General features: G+C 57.8%; 9 protein-coding genes across 9 annotated transcripts; 4 read left to right on the top strand and 5 right to left on the bottom strand.

Moving 5' to 3' along the window:
* Nucleotides 1-1002: 1002 nt before the first annotated feature.
* On the top strand, nt 1003-3113 carry fmpR (Zn(II)2Cys6 domain-containing transcription factor fsqA). Its single transcript, XM_025548393.1, has one exon. The coding sequence runs from the start codon at nt 1308-1310 to the stop codon at nt 3090-3092; it is 1785 nt and encodes a 594-aa protein (XP_025394741.1). The 5' UTR covers nt 1003-1307; the 3' UTR covers nt 3093-3113.
* A 1634-nt stretch (nt 3114-4747) lies between these two features.
* Nucleotides 4748-6804, bottom strand: BO70DRAFT_346022 (putative transporter). Its single transcript, XM_025541520.1, has 4 exons — nt 6551-6804; nt 5535-6447; nt 5000-5454; nt 4748-4906 (listed from the first exon to the last, which is right to left on the bottom strand). The coding sequence occupies exons 1-4, from the start codon at nt 6746-6748 to the stop codon at nt 4775-4777; spliced, it is 1698 nt and encodes a 565-aa protein (XP_025394740.1). The 5' UTR covers nt 6749-6804; the 3' UTR covers nt 4748-4774.
* Nucleotides 6805-7299: 495 nt separating this feature from the next.
* Nucleotides 7300-8289, bottom strand: BO70DRAFT_301850 (uncharacterized protein; the record flags this gene model as incomplete). Its single annotated transcript, XM_025539724.1, has 2 exons — nt 7300-7530; nt 7600-8289. The coding sequence occupies 2 exons, from the start codon at nt 8287-8289 to the stop codon at nt 7300-7302; spliced, it is 921 nt and encodes a 306-aa protein (XP_025394739.1).
* A 399-nt stretch (nt 8290-8688) lies between these two features.
* Nucleotides 8689-10118, bottom strand: BO70DRAFT_433200 (branched-chain amino acid aminotransferase; the record flags this gene model as incomplete). Its single annotated transcript, XM_025548392.1, has 6 exons — nt 8689-8995; nt 9058-9677; nt 9737-9763; nt 9822-9935; nt 9988-10020; nt 10076-10118. 6 exons carry the CDS (start codon nt 10116-10118, stop codon nt 8714-8716), a joined length of 1119 nt encoding a protein of 372 aa, XP_025394738.1. The 3' UTR covers nt 8689-8713.
* A 258-nt stretch (nt 10119-10376) lies between these two features.
* On the top strand, nt 10377-12406 carry BO70DRAFT_433199 (cytochrome P450; the record flags this gene model as incomplete). Its single annotated transcript, XM_025548391.1, has 6 exons — nt 10377-10463; nt 10520-10670; nt 10728-10787; nt 10837-11100; nt 11173-11541; nt 11762-12406. The coding sequence occupies 6 exons, from the start codon at nt 10377-10379 to the stop codon at nt 12373-12375; spliced, it is 1545 nt and encodes a 514-aa protein (XP_025394737.1). The 3' UTR covers nt 12376-12406.
* Nucleotides 12407-12862: 456 nt separating this feature from the next.
* BO70DRAFT_383165 (uncharacterized protein) lies at nt 12863-13539 on the bottom strand (the record flags this gene model as incomplete). Its single annotated transcript, XM_025545572.1, has 2 exons — nt 13373-13539; nt 12863-13307 (listed from the first exon to the last, which is right to left on the bottom strand). Exons 1-2 carry the CDS (start codon nt 13456-13458, stop codon nt 12863-12865), a joined length of 531 nt encoding a protein of 176 aa, XP_025394736.1. The 5' UTR covers nt 13459-13539.
* A 231-nt stretch (nt 13540-13770) lies between these two features.
* Nucleotides 13771-15086, top strand: BO70DRAFT_419373 (alpha/beta hydrolase family protein). The gene has a single exon (XM_025547474.1). The coding sequence runs from the start codon at nt 13793-13795 to the stop codon at nt 15068-15070; it is 1278 nt and encodes a 425-aa protein (XP_025394735.1). The 5' UTR covers nt 13771-13792; the 3' UTR covers nt 15071-15086.
* Nucleotides 15087-15199: 113 nt separating this feature from the next.
* Nucleotides 15200-16415, bottom strand: BO70DRAFT_346013 (zinc-binding alcohol dehydrogenase family protein; the record flags this gene model as incomplete). The annotated part of the gene is made up of 2 exons (XM_025541518.1): nt 15200-15737; nt 15811-16415. The coding sequence occupies 2 exons, from the start codon at nt 16413-16415 to the stop codon at nt 15200-15202; spliced, it is 1143 nt and encodes a 380-aa protein (XP_025394734.1).
* A 449-nt stretch (nt 16416-16864) lies between these two features.
* On the top strand, nt 16865-17935 carry BO70DRAFT_279932 (uncharacterized protein; the record flags this gene model as incomplete). Its single annotated transcript, XM_025539006.1, has 1 exon — nt 16865-17935. A coding segment is annotated over one exon (1071 nt), but the record flags the coding sequence as incomplete, so codon positions are not given.
* Between the last annotated feature and the right edge of the window lie 3 nt (nt 17936-17938).

Raw genomic sequence — 17938 nt, 5'->3', positions numbered from 1 at the left:
GGGGGGGGGTTTCCCGTCTTGGCTGCGCTTGGTTGAAAATTTCCGTGCTTCATTCCGCCAAGATGGTCCACCGAGAAAGTCAAGAGCATCGAACCAGTCGATATTTTGGAGTACCCTGAATAATGCTGGGTCAGGCTGTGACAGGGAGTCTGACTAGCGCTGTGTGGCTGTACTTACGGGGTTATCTTGGCGAAGTCTCAGCTTATATTCCTCCAGACAGTATCTCCTTCTTCAGGCCAGGCCGTCCGCCCAGCAACCAACTGCAGCCACGGCAAAGCCCTGGGACGAATCCCAGTACCGGTATATCAGATGTGACTGATGTACGGAGTACTCCGTATCATACAGGAGCTAAGTCATGCAGTCAGATTGATTATGGGAGATATGGCCACGAGTTCCGGCGATTCTGGTAGACGGTCGAAGACGGCGTTGGGGCTAGGGCTGCGGTTGAATGGACCAACTCCGCCCCAAGTGGTCGGGTTGGAGAGACGAAAGTGGACTCGAACCAAACTCAGTCACACCTTAACAGCCTCCCTTGAAGAACTGACACATCCATGTTACTAAGTAACTAACTGTTTCATCACAGTCACTTGACACCTCGACAGGGGGTCTCCCTGTCAAATCAACGTTTTCTGATCCGGGTAATCACATTGCTTGGTAATCCTCGGCCGCAGCAACAACTGTCCTTACGATAGCTCTCCAGCAATGTGATAAGTCAGAGCGTAAGTCCAAGTTGCACAAGAACGCATCAAATGTAACCCAAGAGCGAGTTTTGCTTTTTTTCGGTTGAGGGGCTTCGTAGTGTTATCTGGGACCTGCGATCGGGCCTTAGCCCTCCTCCACCTGGGTCCGGCTCCAGGGTCTAGTATGCATGCTTAGCCTTCCGAAATTACGCGTCAGCCGATGCGTTTTGTTGATTTCTTTTTTCTTTTTTCTTTTTTTTTTTTGCTCTTCGAGCTGTCTTCTCGTTTCATTCTCTCCTCATTCTGCTGCTACCGCCCTAAGGATTGCCGGGTCTGGTAAGATAGTCGCCATTCGACGCTCAGCCTGGGGAATCCACCACCCCCGAACGAAAAGGCTGAGACACATCGATGAGAAAGTAGTCTCAATCCGAATCCATTTCCAGTAGGGTCCTGCAGCTCCGCGGGGCCAGTTTCCACTGGGGTGGGAATAGGACACGATCCTCCTACCAGAATCCTCTCACGAGAGGGGGAATTAGGGCCGTCCGTCTATAAAGATCTACCAGCATCTCCACGTGGATTATACTGGTGCATAGCAACTATTGCTGCTGATCCTCCAGCCCAGCCGGAATGACTTACTTAACCACGGACTATCCGACTGTCATGAATGAGGTCGAACCATCTGTCGTGGTGGCCGACCAGCCCCGACGATCTGCCTGCGATCGTTGTCGGGGCCAGAAACTGCGCTGTGAGCGGCCAGTGTCCAACTCGAGTACGACTTCCTCCTGTCGTCGCTGCCTCAAGGCGCATGTTCGCTGCGTGACAACCATGTCTCAACCGCATCGGACGAAACCACTTTCCTCTCTTCAATCCCTGCATCACACCGAGTCCAACTATGATCCTCATTTGGCCACGGTAGCGGGGCAACCCTCCGTGACTGCTGCTGCTGCTGCTGCTGCTGCTGCTGCCGACGATCTAGGAGACATGGATCCTAGCTTGCTGGATATGACTGGTGCGCAGAACCCTCGTCGTCCCTCACATCCCCCCAGCATGGCAAACCCATGGGACTCGCGGCCACTCGGTCGCACACGGCAGATGTCCAACCCTGACCAATTTCCTCCTCCCTCTCCCTTACATCCGAATGGCGTGCTGGATACAGACGGGACACCGTTGCTGGACTCCATTGACCACCTGCCAGATATGAGTGCCAGTCGTGGCTTTGACTTCAGCGCCGCACTCACTCCACACTCCCCGTCCGGGGGCTCGGACTTCTTCGACTACTTTCGTCCCATGGCCGAGGACAGCGGTCGGTCCCCATGGATGGACGCCTTCACACAGGCCCGCCCGGATCACCGCGAGGGGACGCCGGCGGGGAGCCATTACCACGGCTCCCTGACAGGCGGAAACCATTTCCAGCCCTCATTGCAGTCTTCTCGTGGCTTGAACGGGTTCGAGACGCCCCAGCGCGAGTCCCGCCCTCGCGAGATGGACATCGTCAGCATCAAAAACGAATGTATTGCGCGAATGGGCGAGTTGAACCGCAACCTGCTGCAGGACGTAGGGCTGGTCCACTCGGGCAAAGTGGCGGGGACTCTGCTGTTCTCGCAAGCCTCCCGCTCGACTTATCTGGAGGTCGAGAAGGGCCGCCAGGGGGGCCAGAACTACGTGATCGGAAAGATGTTCCACAGCTCGAAGGAGCTCCTCGACATCCTCAAGCAGCTGGAGCGATGTAAAGGCACCTTGTTCCCACCGGGATGCACCGAGTCCACCACCACCACCACCAGCACAGCAGACGAGACTGGCACCCATGCCCCTTCCTCGCCCTTGGGAGGCAATTCTCTTCCACCACTCTCGGGGCCTTCCTCGGCCTCCGCCTCTCGTTCATCTTCCCGCGCCTCCATCTCCTCCTCCTCTGCCTCCCTCTCCTCCTCCTCCTCCACCTCCTCCACGTCCGCCCCCAACCCTAACCCCAACACCAGCACCAGCACCAGCACCTCCCCTGCCATCTCCTTTCAACTCGACACCACCCTCACCCTCCTCTTCCTGACCGGGTACACCAGCCTGATCCAGCTCTACGAGGGCGTCTTCTCGTTCATCCGCGACTCGGTGGCCGCCAACCCCTCGGGGTCCAACTTCCTGCCCACCCTACCGAACCTCCAGGTTGGCGGGTTCGAGGTCGGCAGCAGCACGCGCGACCTGCAGATCTGCATCCTGCTGCAGGTGAGCACGCACATGCTCAACCAGATCGAAGAGCGGCTGCACGCCATCCGCGACCGCGCGGAGGGCCATGTCCCCGCCGCGCTGCTGGACACAATCCTCGATCGGCGCGATCCATCGCAGCGCGGCGCCAAGGGGAGGGAGTTGTGTCGGATCGTGCGAGATATCAAGGAGCATCTGAGGCATTATGCGGAGTAATATATGTGAAAGTAGCTTATGATTGTGGGATATAAATAATGACTTTTCAACTCACTGCTTTGTGTGTAATATAAGATTTGGAGTATATAATCCAAATGTCGAGTTCGGTTGTGAAGGCTTGCTTCCTTCCAAGCAAAGTAACACATGAATAACATACATCTCCTGTGTTGACTCCGTGGCGCCGAGGAACGAACCAAGGATCAACAATGCTAGTTACTTAGCTAGGCTGTGTACAGGAAGAGAGGATAACACCTCAAAAGTGGAACCTGACCACACAGCAGGTTGGCTTCAACAAATACTCATATATTATCGCCAATAGCTACACTGAACAACAAACAATCTCATGTCTACTGTATCAGTTTCCCTTTCATAGCTATATGATATATCTCCCCTCTCTTCCCCCCCTCCCCCCCAGCAAACACAATCCCGCTTAAGAAAAAATCAAAACTTCATAAATATACACATAACTATAAACTATAAACTCAAGCGCATGCGGCCGATCCGGACGCTGCCAGGGTCATCCCATTCCACGCCGGACCGGACCGCCGCCTGTCACAAGCAATAGCTTATTCCATACCAGTAACTACAACGGCAGGTCATCGTCATCAGGATCGTGTCAAGACAAGCTCCTTGCTAATTCACGTCCGGTTTCATATAACTGGGTCCTGGGTCCGGGTCCGGGTCCGGGTCCGAGTCTAGGTCTCTCATCTCTTCTCCAGTCGCCACGTGCGGTTGATGCAACAGACCGGGGGTGGCATGTCTGTCGGTGTGGGGGCAGCAGCTGATCTAATGCAGGGAATGTCCATGCCGGTGGGAGATAGATTACGAGTGGATAGAAGAGAATAGAATAGAACAGAACAATCATTTTCTTATTTATTTGTTTGTTCATTCATAAGAATGCCTCGGCTCGGGGGTGGCTGTTCCGAGGATGATGCACAGGACATAAGAGCTCTTGTGTTGTAAGGGTGTGCATAAGGGTTCGTTTCGGGGTGGAGGGGATGGGGTTGCCCTTGCTTGCTTCTTCTTCTTTTATGATTACTATGTATTATATTGTGATGCGGATGTTGATGCTGATGCCGGGACACTGATCATGCTGTTAGACAAAGTAGGCTAGCAGGGCTAGGGCTACATGTTATTTCTTTTCTTTGTTCCCGGTGGTGGGATGAGGGGAGTAGTCGTGACTCTGCTTCTGACTTTGTTGTGTTCTGGTTCATGTCATTGCCGCAGTCCGATCACCGAAAATAACATGCTCTATCAGGTTTCTGCTTGCAATGGTCAATTTGTGCTATAGTCATACTATCTGCTTTCATCTTGATGGATCCATGACTGTCTTTACTCTATGACTTATGCTTATTCTGTTGATAATATTCTCTGTGCTTTTAAATTGTTTAATCTCCCACCATCAGTATCAGTGGTCTAAGTTCATGACTCACCAACAGAACAGAGCTGATATACACTACAACCAGAAAGTCAGGGCATTCACTCTAGTTTATTGCTCACTCCAGTATTAGTTAAATAAAATTCATCCGAAAAAGAAAACGCCATACATGCTGCATTCTAGCTCCACCTTCACCTTCACTCCACCCCCACATGCCACAGAATCGCCTATATGGCTTCACCATTCACCATCACTTCCCCCTCCCCAGCCCTTCACACTCCCATTAAAATAAATATTCACCATCTCAAGCCTCCGCCGCAGCTACCTCCGCCTCAGCCGCCTCCTTGTTATTCTCCTCCGTCTGCGCCTTCAGACTCTTCCAGGGGAACCCAAAAGACACGAGGAACCCAAACAAGGCCGCCGCCGTCGAAAGCCACTACCAACCAAGAATTAGCGCTTATCCTCCCAACCCTATCCCACACCCAACAAACCAATCCATCAAAAAAAAAAAAAAAAACAAAAAACATACCATAACCCCGGCAATTGCATCATTATACACTTCCAACACGACGCCCAACCTGTCCGGATCAATTTGATCCGTCAACTTCCTCACCTCCGAATTACCCGCCGCGACATACTGCTGGACCTGGGCGTCGGTCATACCGGCCTTGCTGACCAGGGCGGGGCGCAGCAGGTTCTGGAAGATCGTCTCGGAGATACTCAGCATGATGCTGCTGCCGAAGTACTGGAAGAAGATGACCAGCGAGAGAGCGACGGGGATCAGATGCTTCTGCTTGGCGAGGGCGAGCTGCACGCCGAGGGTGGGGGCTTGGATGATGCCCAGCGCGGCGCCCTGGAGGATCTGGTAGCCGATCCAGTTGGGGCGTGGGGTCGAGGGGTGGAAGTTGGTTTCGAGACCGGAGCCGATGGCTAGGACACCTGCGCCGAAGAAGAGCCAGGGGTTGAAGTAGCCGGTTTTGTTGACTGGATGGGGGATGGGGGGTTAGTATAGGGTTCTGTCTGGTGTGGGGATGAGGAAGGGAAAGGGACGGGGTGAAACGAACCGATGATTCCAATCACCGCCTTGGAAATGAAGTTGGTGATGACGTTGGGGAGTAACATCACGGCACTGGTCTGGGGATTGGCGCCCTTGATGATCTGGAACCACTCGGGCAGGTAGTATCCGACGACGACGTAGCCGCCCAGCAGGGCGAAGCCGTACAGACAGCTGGCGATGATGGTCAGGTCCTTGAAGAACTTGAGCGGGAGCATGGCGTCATCGCCCTGGTAGTGCTCCCAGACCAGGAAGAGGATGAGGGAGACGCCGGCGCCGCAGAACAGGCCGATGATGGTGGCCGAGTCCCAGGCGTGGGCTGTGCTGCCGTCGCCGCCCCACTGCAGGGCCAGGAGGAGCATGACGACGGCGGGGATGAAGACCAGACAGCCGGCCAGATCGAGCTTCTTGATCAGCTGCGCGAGGGACAGCGGGGTGGCGCGGGCGGGCCGCTTGGGCGGCCGGAAGAAGAGGATCAGGGCCAGCAGAGTGACGCCGCCGCAGGGCAGGTTCAGGTAGAAGCACCAGCGCCAGGTGGTGTGGTCGGTCAGGAGGCCGCTGATGACGGGGCCGAGCACGACGGCCGTGCCCACCAGCGACATCATCAGCCCCAGGATGAGCGACTGCTTGTCCAGCGGCACCACGGCAGACACGATGGCCAACGTGCCCGACAGCACCCCGGCTGCCCCTGCCCCCGCAATCGCCCGTCCGACAATGAACATGGGCGACGTGGTGGCCACGCCGCAGAGCAGCGAGCCCAGCATGAACAGGCCGAAAAACACCAGGAACACCAGCTTCTGCGGGAACTGGGCGTAGATCTTGCCCGCCAGCAGCTGGATGGAGGACATGGTGAGGGGGTATGCCGCGCCATACCAGCCGATATCAGCGGTCGTGTGGAAGGTCGAGGTGATGGATGGAACGGCCTATCGCAGATAAAAAAAAAGAACTCTCGAGTTAGCCAGCCGAACACTAATCATCAGAAGGCAGGTAGGCGGGCAAGCAAAGCAGGAAGAAGTTCAAACTGACCGTACCAAGCATGGCCATATCCATAGCCCCCAGGAACAGCGCCAGTCCCAGCCCGACCAGGACCGTATACAACGGCAGCCCAGTTAGGGCACTGGACCCAGCAGCATTGCTGGCAGACACTTCCTTCAGGGTCTCCGCCGTGGTGGCTTTCTCAACGTCACTGATCTCGCTCTCGCTCGTCCTGTCTGAGGCGGACATGATGGCGGTAGTTAGGTAGGTAGGTGGGTAGGTAGGTACTGGTCAATCCGCTGAGCAGAGATCCACAGTAGTCTAGTCTTCCTTCCCTCTTCCAGCCAAGAGAGAAAGAAGTAGGGCATAGTAATAGGGCTCTTGCGCTCTTCTGCTTCGAGCGGTCTTACTCATCTCCGACTCCGAGTCCGAGTCCGAAAGGTCGCCGAAATTCTAGACCGTTTCCTTGCATATTTCCTGCACAACAGGCTGGATGGGAGGCTGTCATTGGTGGGATGGATTGGTAATCGCGGGCAGAAGCATGCGGATGAAGCATGATGAATGAATCCGCCTGGTGGTTTGGGGTTGGAAGTTTACGGGTTACGGTATTCATACTTAAAATGCAGTTAAGATTGCAGAACTTGGTAAGTTAGGGTTACGGAGTAGACCCAGTGTACAGTGGTTGTAGGATAATTCATAGACAATTCAGATTCAATTAGGAACTAGCCGCAAAAAAAAAAGAAGAAGAAGAAAAAAAAAAGCACGAGAACGTAAAACACAAACAGAATCCATAGAATCCATCACTCATCACTAAAAACCAGACAGGAAACCTCGATACTCCAACGGTCGGGAGCACCCTGGGGCGTGCGGGGATCGCGGAAGGCGGAGTGGACGGCTCTGCCGCCCCGGACGGGGCCGTCCTTCTGCAAGGCCTTGGAGTCAAAGATCTGGATCAAGAGCGCCTCATCCTGGGAGATGCCACTGAGGTAGAACCAGCGCTGGCCGGCGGCATAGCGCGGGGCGCCAAAGTCCTCGCGGTACTGCTCCGAGGGATCGGGCTTGGCGACCGGGCGTCCGAGGGGCATGTCCAGGCCGCCGACGCCGCCCAGATGGCTGACGAAGATCTGAATATCGTCGTCCCTGACCGTGGCGGAGCTGGCGACCGCCACGGGACAGGTATAGACGGGCCCGTTGAGGGGGGTCCAGAAGTGCACGATGCGGTAGCGGCCTTGCAGCAGGCGGGGCCCGTCGACGGGGCCCATGTGGCGGAGCACGCGGTTGATGGCGGCGGGGCCGGTCTGGTCCAGATGCGCGATCATGGCCGGGGGGTTGTAGGGCACCGGCCAGTTCTGCGAGTGGCGGATGCCGTGCCGGAAGATGTGCACCGTGTGGGCGCCGGGGATGGCCGACTTGACTGCCGCTTCGACGGCCGGGTAGAAGGTCTTCTCCACGCTTGGGGGGCTGTCCCAGTTGACCTCCGGGCTGCGCGGCACGTCGCTCAGGCCCTGCAGCACCTGCAGCGAGTCGTGGTCGAGGCTGACGCTGTCTTCCTTGCCGCGCAGGTCCTCGACCGTGACCATGGCCGGCTCGCCGCGGATGTTGGTGTACGGAACCCCCGCCGGGGGAGGGTTCTTGATGAACATGTACCCCGTGCTGGGCTTGGGGAAGTTCTGCGCAAAGAGGACGGGTGTGGTGATGTCCCCCTTGGGAGGTGGAGGGAGGGTGGTGTCTTGTGCATGGGATGCCATGGTAGGGACAGGGGTTGCGGTGGCGGTCATTGCGGTAGCCATGGTTGGGATGGATGCGGAGGATGGAAGATTGGAATCGAAGATGGTCTGATTGATGTCTCCAGCAACTGGTGCTGCAGCTGCATTAGATATACACTGATGAGGGTTGTCTGTGACATCGTGAGGGAGGGTTGCTCTCCGAAATGCCCTCGGTGAGGTCGGAGCCAAAGTCGGATATCGGAGGGGCGGCTTAGGGCTGGGCACCGAAAGGGACTGTCAGATCTCACTCAATCTACATCGTGCGGTACAAGGGCTTAGGTTACAACCCGAAGCGCTTCTCCTGGGGATATGCTGATCAAGATTTAGTACTTGCAACGATTCTCTTTAGATAGCTCCCGCGCAAACTGCTCAGGAAATACAGATTGAACACAAACAAGACAAAATAACATAGAACACACGGTTAAAACATTGGGTATAGCACAAGTGATCAGGCCAGTGCGGCGGCTTCTCGGTCGGAGACAGATGGGAAGTACGCAGCTGGCTCATGCACCGGCACACACCAATCAAAAACATCCTTGCCCAACCCCCTCTGAATCTCCTTGATCGACTTGAAGAGTCTGTCTGCACACGGGTAGCCTCCATCCTCCGAGGGCTTATAGACGATCAGATCCTGGAGCGAGTCGCGGGTTATTGATCCGATGGGCACGAGCACTGCCGCCGTTCCTACAGCCAAGACTTCCGAGAATTCGGGCAACTCGGTGTATTTGATCTGGGATGGGATGGTGAGTACGTAGATGTGCCAGTGCAGGGGTAGGGGTAGGAGATACGAACCGGCCGGACCTCAACCGACCAGCCATACGATCGGGCGAGCTGGACGCAGCTGTCGCTGGTGACGCTCTGGATGATACACGAACTATCCGGGACCACCAGGGTGGTCTGTCCCTCATCATTTCTAACCCCGATGAAGCCCGCCGCCGAGAACTCATCGATCTCGGTGCGCGTCTTGCTGTCGAGGTGCAGCGGAATCCCATACCCCTTGGCGCGCGCTTTGGCAGCCCACCGCAGAACAGGAGCATAGTTCCCACCGACCTTGGCATTTCCCGTGCCCATTGGAGCTGTCCGATCAAACTCCTCCATGATCAAAGCATCCACGGGCTTGGTGCCGAGAAGACTGGTGACGGGAAGGACGAAAACACAGAATGTGTACTCTTCAGGCTGGGCCAGATTGATCTGAGGGCCGGAGCCCAACACCAGCGGTCGGATGTAGAGGGCAGCGCTGCTGTCAAAGGGAGGCACGAACTCGGCGTTGACCGACACGGCCAATGCGACCGACCGAGTGAAATGCTCCTGGGGAATAGGGGGGATGGAGACGACCTCACAGGAATGGGCCATGCGCGCAGCGTGCACTTCCGGGCGGAAGATGCGGATCTGCCCCTGCGGGTCGCGAAAGGCTGTGTGTGTATCCATGAGCTGGGCAATTGAACAGACTGCGTTAGGTTCTGAGTCTTACCTTTCATTCCCTCGTATGCTTGCTGGCCTATGCCCCCGGATGTTAGTGTTAGCACCAGATTGACACGACCACGAAGGTACCCTACCGTAGTTGAGAGCAGGAGAGAGTCCGCTGATGGTCAGGTCAATGCCCTTGACCACTTCGGGCTCACTCCAAGATCCAGTCGCAACATTATAGCGACATTGAACATGTCCATTGACTAGACTTTGTGAGATGGCTGCATGGAACTACTCGTCCAGAAGACAACATACCCTCGCGGACTTTGATGCCGATGTTGTCCCAGTCTGGGGATCGTCAGCATGGCCCAAAATCATAGCAGTGTACTGTAAAGGAACGTACCAAGGTCAAGGGGAGCAGGTGGAAAGAAGTCTTTGGGAGCCATAGCGCTCAGAAAGTCGGATAAGAAGCGGCGTAAATCTGGTCGTCGTCGATTGTCGTCACAGCGGACGTGGCTGTGGTATGATTAGTTTGTACTGTATTAGTCTCTATATATCAGCTGCATTCGGAGCCGTGAGTGCCCAGTCGGATCTCCGGCCTCGGAGTCGGGCTCTGAGGAGCATTCGTCGCCGATAGATAATGCTTGCTGACCAGGCCCTGCGGCCATCGAGGCAGGCAGCCCGGCACTGCAGACTGGAGAAACATGAATCCCATGATCGGAGTGTTGTTGAACGCCCCTGTGGCCTTGTTGAAAGGGGCAACTCTTGCCTTGTCGCTTTTCGGTCTCTATGTATGTTATTTTGCTTTGTTTTCTCGCGTGGGCTTGCTAACTTGCTCGTCTGATAGTTGTGTGGCTTGGCCATTTATCGTCTCGTCTTCCACCCACTTGCGCAGTACCCTGGACCGCTGCTCGGCCGAATAACCAATCTCTATGCTGCATACCACGCATGGAAGGGTGACATCCACGAGGATATCTGGCGCTGCCATCAGAAATATGGTGGGCTCGCCCCGGTCTTGTTCTTCCGGCCATGCCATTCACTAATTGACTCACAAGGCAACCACATCCGATACGCCCCGAATCGGCTGGCTTTTGATACCGCCAAAGCAGTCTCAGGTGGGAAAGTACTGCACCGTCGGCTTTCAGGCTCTGACCAGACTTGCAGACATCTACGGCTATGGTGGAAAGGTTCGCAAGTCGCGAGTGTACGACACGCTGGTCCATCGCACGGCCAACACCCTTACGATGCGCGACAAGAAGCAGCACGCCCAGCGACGACGCATCATGAGCCACGGGTTCTCTGACGCAGCCATTCGGTCCTTTGAACCTCGGGTGCAGGAGTTGGTTCGGACTCTTTGCGACTTGCTGATGGTCAAAGATGCCGGGTCGGATGGCGAATGGAGCGCGCCGCAGGATATGGCCAAGTGGTGTAAGTCAAGCCAACCCTCATCCCGACTGGAAGTTTTGCCCTCACTCGCTCACTCACAGCTGGACGGTCTAGTTGACTACCTGACCTTCGACATCATGTCTTCCCTCGTCTTCAGTGCATCATACGACACCCTCCGCCAGGAGAATTACCGGTCGGTGATCCGCGCCATCGAAGAATCCAACGTCCGGGTCAGTGTCCTCCTGCAGGCGCCGATCGTCACCCTCTTCCGTAGCGACAAGAAGCTCTTCGCACAGTCCATCCTCGGCCGTAACCGCTTCGTCCGGTTTATCGGTAGCACCGTCAAGGAACGAGTGCAGAAGAGCAAGCTCCTCGCCGGCCGGGATATCTTTTCCTACTTCCAGACGAGCAAGGACGCTGTCACTGGCGAATCGATGAACATGAACGAGCTCAGCGGAGAGGCTGCCACTCTGATCGTTGCGGGTGAGTGTCGCTCGCCTTCGTTTCAGCACCACATATATCCTGCGATTGCTCTCTCTCTCTCTCTCTCTCTTTCTCTCTCTCTCTTTCTCTCTCTCTCTTTCTCTCTCTCTCTTTCTCTCTCTCTCTTTCTCTCTCTCTCTTTCTCTCTCTCTCTTTCTCTCTCTCTCTTTCTCTCTCTCTCTTTCTCTCTCTCTCTCTCTGACCTCGTTCCTTTCAACAGGCTCCGACACCACGGCCACCACTCTCGCCGCAACGATGTTCTACCTGAGCCAAAACACCGACATCTACCACCGAGTCGCCCAGGAAGTCCGCCAAAGCTTCCAGTCGGCGGAGGAGATCCACGGGGGAAGCCAACTGAGCGCCTGTCGCCTGCTGCGTGCGTGCATCGACGAGGCACTGCGCATGTCTCCGCCCGCGGGGAGTGCGCTGTGGCGCGAGGTCGAGGCCGGGGGCACGACGGTCGACGGCCGGGTGGTGCCCGAGGGCTATGATGTCGGCGTGGGGATCTACGCCGCCCACCACAACCCGACCATCTACCCGCAGCCGTTCCGGTTCGACCCCGATCGCTGGCTGGTGGACGACCCGCGCGACGTGCGCAGCGCGTTCATGCCGTTTTCTCTGGGGACGAGAGGCTGTATCGGTAAGGGCCTGGCGCAGATGGAGGCCCTCTTGACCCTGGCCAACATCGTCTGGCGGTATGACTTCCGCGCGGTTCCCGGGGGGGAGGTCCAGCAGGAGTATAGGCTGAGGGATCATGTCACTGGAGCGAAGACCGGGCCGGTGTTGCAGTACCGTCGCGTGGTTCGGGGGAAGACAAAGACTGTTGTGGGTTGAGGATGGATTATGCATTTGTTGGGGTTGTTTTCCCGGAAAGTGTTGTATCCAGTATCTGCTTGCTGTGTGTGAGGACCATGAGAAGTTTATTGAAGTTGCTTGAAATTCACTATCCGATTCTATATAGATCCTTCTTACAGAGAGCACCCAGGCGGGGGAGTCCACCTTTTGCCGCAGTGGCGCTCACTCATCATTCACTGTATGCGTACTTTGTAGTTGTGGAAATAGCCTACCTTGTTTATCTTTTCAAAAATAATCTTGCATACAGAAACATACAGAGAATGACGAAAGTCCAAAAAACATCATTCTTGTGCCCACAGCTCGAAATGTGGCTTACTATTCTCAATTCCCACCCAGCACCGCAACAGTCACTCACACCATCCACTTCCCCCTGTCAACCCCAAACCCCCTATAATCCCCCCCATAAATCCCCTCTATAACCCCCCCATAACCCCCATAAACTCCCCCCCATAATACCCCCCAAAATCTACCCCCTCAACCCCTCAACCGTCGCCCCCACCCCAACAAGCCAAAACGGGACATCCACGAGCCAAAACCTCCGATTATTAACCCTCAACCACCCAGCCAACAACTCCATAGCGACGTGCGGCACGGTCTCAGGACTCATCATGCGGGTCTCGAACCTCAACATCTTCGGCGCGACGGCCAAGTGCGCAAACGAGAGGCCGAGGCCCACGGCGTACAGGACGCGGGCGGAACTGCCCGCGAGGTCGTCCGGGCGCACGAAGAGATTCAGAATCAGCACGACCCGCGTCAGCAGGACGATGCCGATGACGCCCGTCCAGACGCGGGGGACGACGGTCTGCAGCCAGTGCTGGAAGGCGGGGCCGACGTGGTCGATTTTCTTGGGCGGGGTGTGTGGGGGGAGGAAGGTTGAGAGGGCGAAGTATTGGGCTAGGCGGTTGGAGAGGCTTTGATGGGGGGGAGGGGGGTTAGTTGGTTTTTTTGGAAGAGGAGAGGAAGGGGAGGGGCGTACAGGATGGTGGTGGTGATGAGGGGAGTCACTCGGAGGAGCTTTAGGGCTAGGCTGTCTGCGGAGACGAGCTGGAGATCGAGCGCCATGGTATGGTATGGTATGGTATGGTCGGTTTGTTGGAGAATAGTTGGGACGGAGAGTGACTGGACTGGACTGGACTGGCTGTGAGGGAGGGAGGTCTTGGTCTGGGAGTCAATACTATGAAGACGCAGTCTTTATTGCTGAGGGCAGTCGGACTCGGATTCGGGCCTCTTCGCCACGCCTCCCGAAGGAAGTCGGAGATGTCGCCCGGCAGTCACTCACTATAGTACATACTATACTAGATATACTAGATATACTAGATATACGAGCGAAACACAGCATTCCCACGAGTAGTATTTTCTTTTCCCTTTGAATCCAACACACATCCACACACACACAATGCATCGATTCTTCAAATCAGAATTCTTCAACTTCGAATTCATCCGCATCCTCTCCGCGGCGCCCTACGGGGGAGCCGAAATCGCCGAATGCCTGGTCGCCGCCAGCGAGATCCGCAACGATGACGCGGAGAGCTGGCACCGGGCGTGGCTCCTGCAAGCGGACAAAGCGAAAGCCCTGGGGGACGAGGCCGTGCAATCCGGCGACACGGTGTCCGCGCGACGAGCCTACCTGCGGGCGTCCAACTATTACCGCGCCAGCGGCTACATGTTCCACGACCGCCCGGGGGCACCGGACGCCCGCGTCCTGCCGCTTGCGCAACAGGTCGTGGACACATACGCCCTGGCCCTACCGCTGCTCGACACCGGCGAAGCCATCCCGCTCACGATCCCGTTCGAAACCCTAACCCAAACCCACGGCCTCCCCGCATACCTGTACCTCCCGCGCAACCGCACCACGCCCGTGCCGGTGCTGCTCAGCCTCGGCGGCGCCGACTCCATCCAAGAGGAGCTGTACTACGTGTATGCGGCCAGCGGACCGCAACTGGGGTATGCGGTGCTGACCTTCGAGGGCCCCGGCCAGGGGATCCCGCTCCGGCGCGACCAGACGCGCATGCGCCCGGACTGGGAGGTGGTGGTGGGCCGCGTGCTCGACTTCCTGACGGCGTACGCGCAGCATCATCCCGCCGCGCGGCTGGATCTGTCGCGGGTGGCGGTCGTCGGGGCCTCGATGGGCGGGTACTACGCCTTGCGGGCGGCGGCCGACCCGCGCCTCGGGGCCTGCGTCGCCATCGACCCCTTCTACGACATGTGGGACTTTGTACGCAGCCACGTCTCGCCCGCGCTGCTGGACGCGTGGAACGCTGGCTGGGTGCCCGCGCGGGTCGTCAACGGGGTGATGGCCATGGCCATGGCCGCGTCGTTCCAGGCCCGGTGGGAGGTCGGCCTCGCGATGTGGTTCTTCGGCGTCGACTCCCCCACCGACACCCTGAGACATATGATGAAGTATACGCTGGCCCGTGACGATGGGACCAGTCGGCTGGATCGCGTCCAGTGCCCGGTGTTGGTGTCCGGGGCCACCCAGTCGCTGTATCTGGAGCCCGAGAGCGATGTGCTCCGGGTGTTTGATGCGCTGGCGCACCTGGGCGACGAGCGGCGCGAGATCTGGATCGCCAGGAAGCCGGAGGACGGCGGCTTGCAGGCCAAGATTGGGGCCATTGGGCTGGTGGTGCAGAGGACGTTTCGGTTTTTGGATCAGCATCTGAATGTTACGCGGTAGGGGAGTCATGTGGGAGGATTGGATTCTATAGGTAAATGGAGTTTTGAAGTGGAAATGAGTGCATTGATGCGTGAAAACTATGTCGTATCTTGTATCTTGTTATAGTGATGGATGAATTAATGAAGAAGGTCAGGGATCGCCTCCCTCGAGAAACACCACCAATTTCTCCCCCGACGTCCCGCCGGACTTCAGGATCTCCAGCCCCTTCAGGATCCCCTCGAAGCCCCCCTCGACCGTCCTGGCGGGGTGAGGGACGAACTTGCCCTGGTCGACCAGTCGCTGGATGGTCTGGAAGAACCGGCCACTGTCGGCGCGCAACTGCGGGTTGGCGCTGCGCTCGTAGCCGTCGGCCAGGGCAATCTCCTTCCCACTGGCCGCCAGCCCGACGATCATCTCCTTGCGAACGGTGCGGCGGAGATGCAGTTCCTCGGCGGGCTGTTCCAGGCAGGTGTACTTGCCGCCCACGCGACTGAAGGTGTCGTAGCAGATCAGCTGGGACTGGAGGTCGGTGATGATGTCGAGGACGTGGCGGAGGCGGCCGTGCGTGTGGCGCTTGATGTCGGCGGCGCACGTCTCGGATCGGTAGTCGAAGGTCTGCTCGGCGCCGGCGGCGTGCACGAGGTCGTTGTTGTGGGGAGAGCAGGTGGCTATGGGGCGGTATCCTGAGCTGGATGCGTTGCGGTTGTCAGGAGTGGGAGTGAGTGTGGAAGGGGTTATCGGGGACGAGAACGAGAACATACAGTCGCAGGATCTGGAGAGCGGCTGTTCCGGTGGAGGTACTACCCCCGTAGACCAGCACGGGGGGCACATCATCACTCGCCTGCAGAGGCTTGTCCGGGGTCCCCTCCAGCCCAAGCGACTCGTACAGAGCAATCCACAGAGTCGCGAAGACGCTGCCTCCGAGCACGGCCCCCCGCGCGAAGGAGATCTCGCTGGGCAGTGTCAAGAGCAGGTCCGCATGAGCAGCCACATACTGCGAGAAACTGCCGGATGGCAGATCGATCGGATTGGACCCGTGAATGCCGCCGCACACGCGGTCGCCGAGGCGAAGGTCTGGTCGGATGCGAGCGGCTTCAGGGCCGATCGAGAGCACGGTGCCGGCAAAGTCGCAGCCGATGCGGGCTCCCGGGGTGGGAAAGCGCGAGGGCATCTTCCAGTCGCAGGGATTGATGGACACGGCGACCGTCTTGACCAGCACCATGTGGGGTTCGGGGATGGGCAGTGGCGCATCGTGGTAGATTGTGGCCTTGCCGGTCTCGTCTTGGGCGATCACCGTTTGCTGCCGCGGGAGAGACACCGTCGCGGGTGAGAACCCGGCTGGAAGGGAGTACGGCTGGACGGTCATGTTGGTGGACAGGACAGGAAGGTGATGGAGTCAGGAGACTGGTGTCGTAGATCTGGTATCCCTGGTATCCGTTCAATTCACTTTTAAGGCCTCATCTTCGCTGCGGAGGGTCGGATTCGGAGATTCGGTCGGCGTCGATTCGGGTCAACCGGCCCCTCCAAGCCCTAATTAATCCCAGCCCCGCAACCCCCAGATCACCATCTCCCTGGGCTCCTTCACTCTACGTTCCTGGTCCGACTACATTCCTTGACTCTCAACCAGGGATCCCCATTTCTATAGTCGCCATGGCTCGAATCCCATTGGAGTTTCTGTCCATCACGCTACCCGTGCTCCTCCTGGCGTACTTCCTTGCGATTGAGTACGAAGTCGCTCTCCCAACCACCATCGCCCAGACCAACCCCGCCAGGAACCCGGAAGAATACCTCCCCACGATCTACGAACAACTGAACCTCGATCTCCCCTCGACCTGCACCGTGAGCCAGCTGTCCGCGTTCGACCGCACGCCCACCTCCCACCTCCCCTTCTCCACCTCCCCCTCGGAGCCATTCGACGCCCCCAAGCTCCCTTCGGGCCTGAACGCCACCGCGGGAGAGCAATGGGCATTTGACGGGACGTCATCGTCCGGCCGCAGCGGCCTCCTGCTGGGCATCTACCGGGACGCGTCGTATGCGTTCCTGGGGCCAGGCAACCTGCGGCTCTCGCTGGATCTGGTCTGGGACAACGGCACCACCTGGTCGACGGTCGACTACCTCTCCACGTCGACGGTGCACACCTGCCCCGACCAAGTAGTCGGCATCTGGTCGCACTCTGCCGACCACTACTACGTGTTCACTGTGACCGCCGACGCCAAGCAACAGCAACAGCACCAGCACCAGCACCAGCACGCGCGCATCCACATCCGCACCCCCGACGTGAGCGGCGCCGTCACCCTGCACAGCACCACCCCCGCGCGCTACCCGGACGGCGGGCTCTTCCCGTCTGACTCCGAGGTATCCTCAACGCAGAACGCCCCCATGTTGCACTGGGTCGAGCCCATCCCCGGCGGCTTGATCGACGTCGATCTGAAAGTCAACGGCGTCCCGTTCCGGTGGACCGGCCTCGGTGGGCACGAGCGCTGGTGGTCCGCGAAGGGGTGGTTGGACATCATGACGCATTGGGAGGCCGTCCGGCTGATGGCCGGGCCCTACGTGCTGAGCTTCTGGCAGCCCACCTCCCGCGTCGACGGGGTGGTGTATCCGTCCGCGTTCTTGACCAAGTACGGCGAGAGGGTGGTTTCGGCGGTGTGCGGCGAGGTGTCGGAGGTGGAGGACTATATTCTGTATCGTCCGGTGAGGGGGGAGGGCCAGGAGAGGGAGAGGGAGACGGAGACGGAGACGGGGTATGAGGTCGAGTTGGTCTCTCCGGGGCAAGGCAGGAGGTGGGTGTTCGGGTTGGAGTATCGCAATCAGGAGTTTGAGTTTGAGTTGGGCGAGACGGCGGGGGGCAGGGCGTATGTGGGCAGGGCGAAGGGTGGGGAAGTTCGT

This window comes from Aspergillus heteromorphus (genome assembly GCF_003184545.1).
Source record: "Aspergillus heteromorphus CBS 117.55 chromosome Unknown BO70scaffold_47, whole genome shotgun sequence".
NCBI lineage: Eukaryota > Fungi > Ascomycota > Eurotiomycetes > Eurotiales > Aspergillaceae > Aspergillus > Aspergillus heteromorphus.
This window is presented reverse-complemented; position numbering and strand designations above follow the sequence as displayed.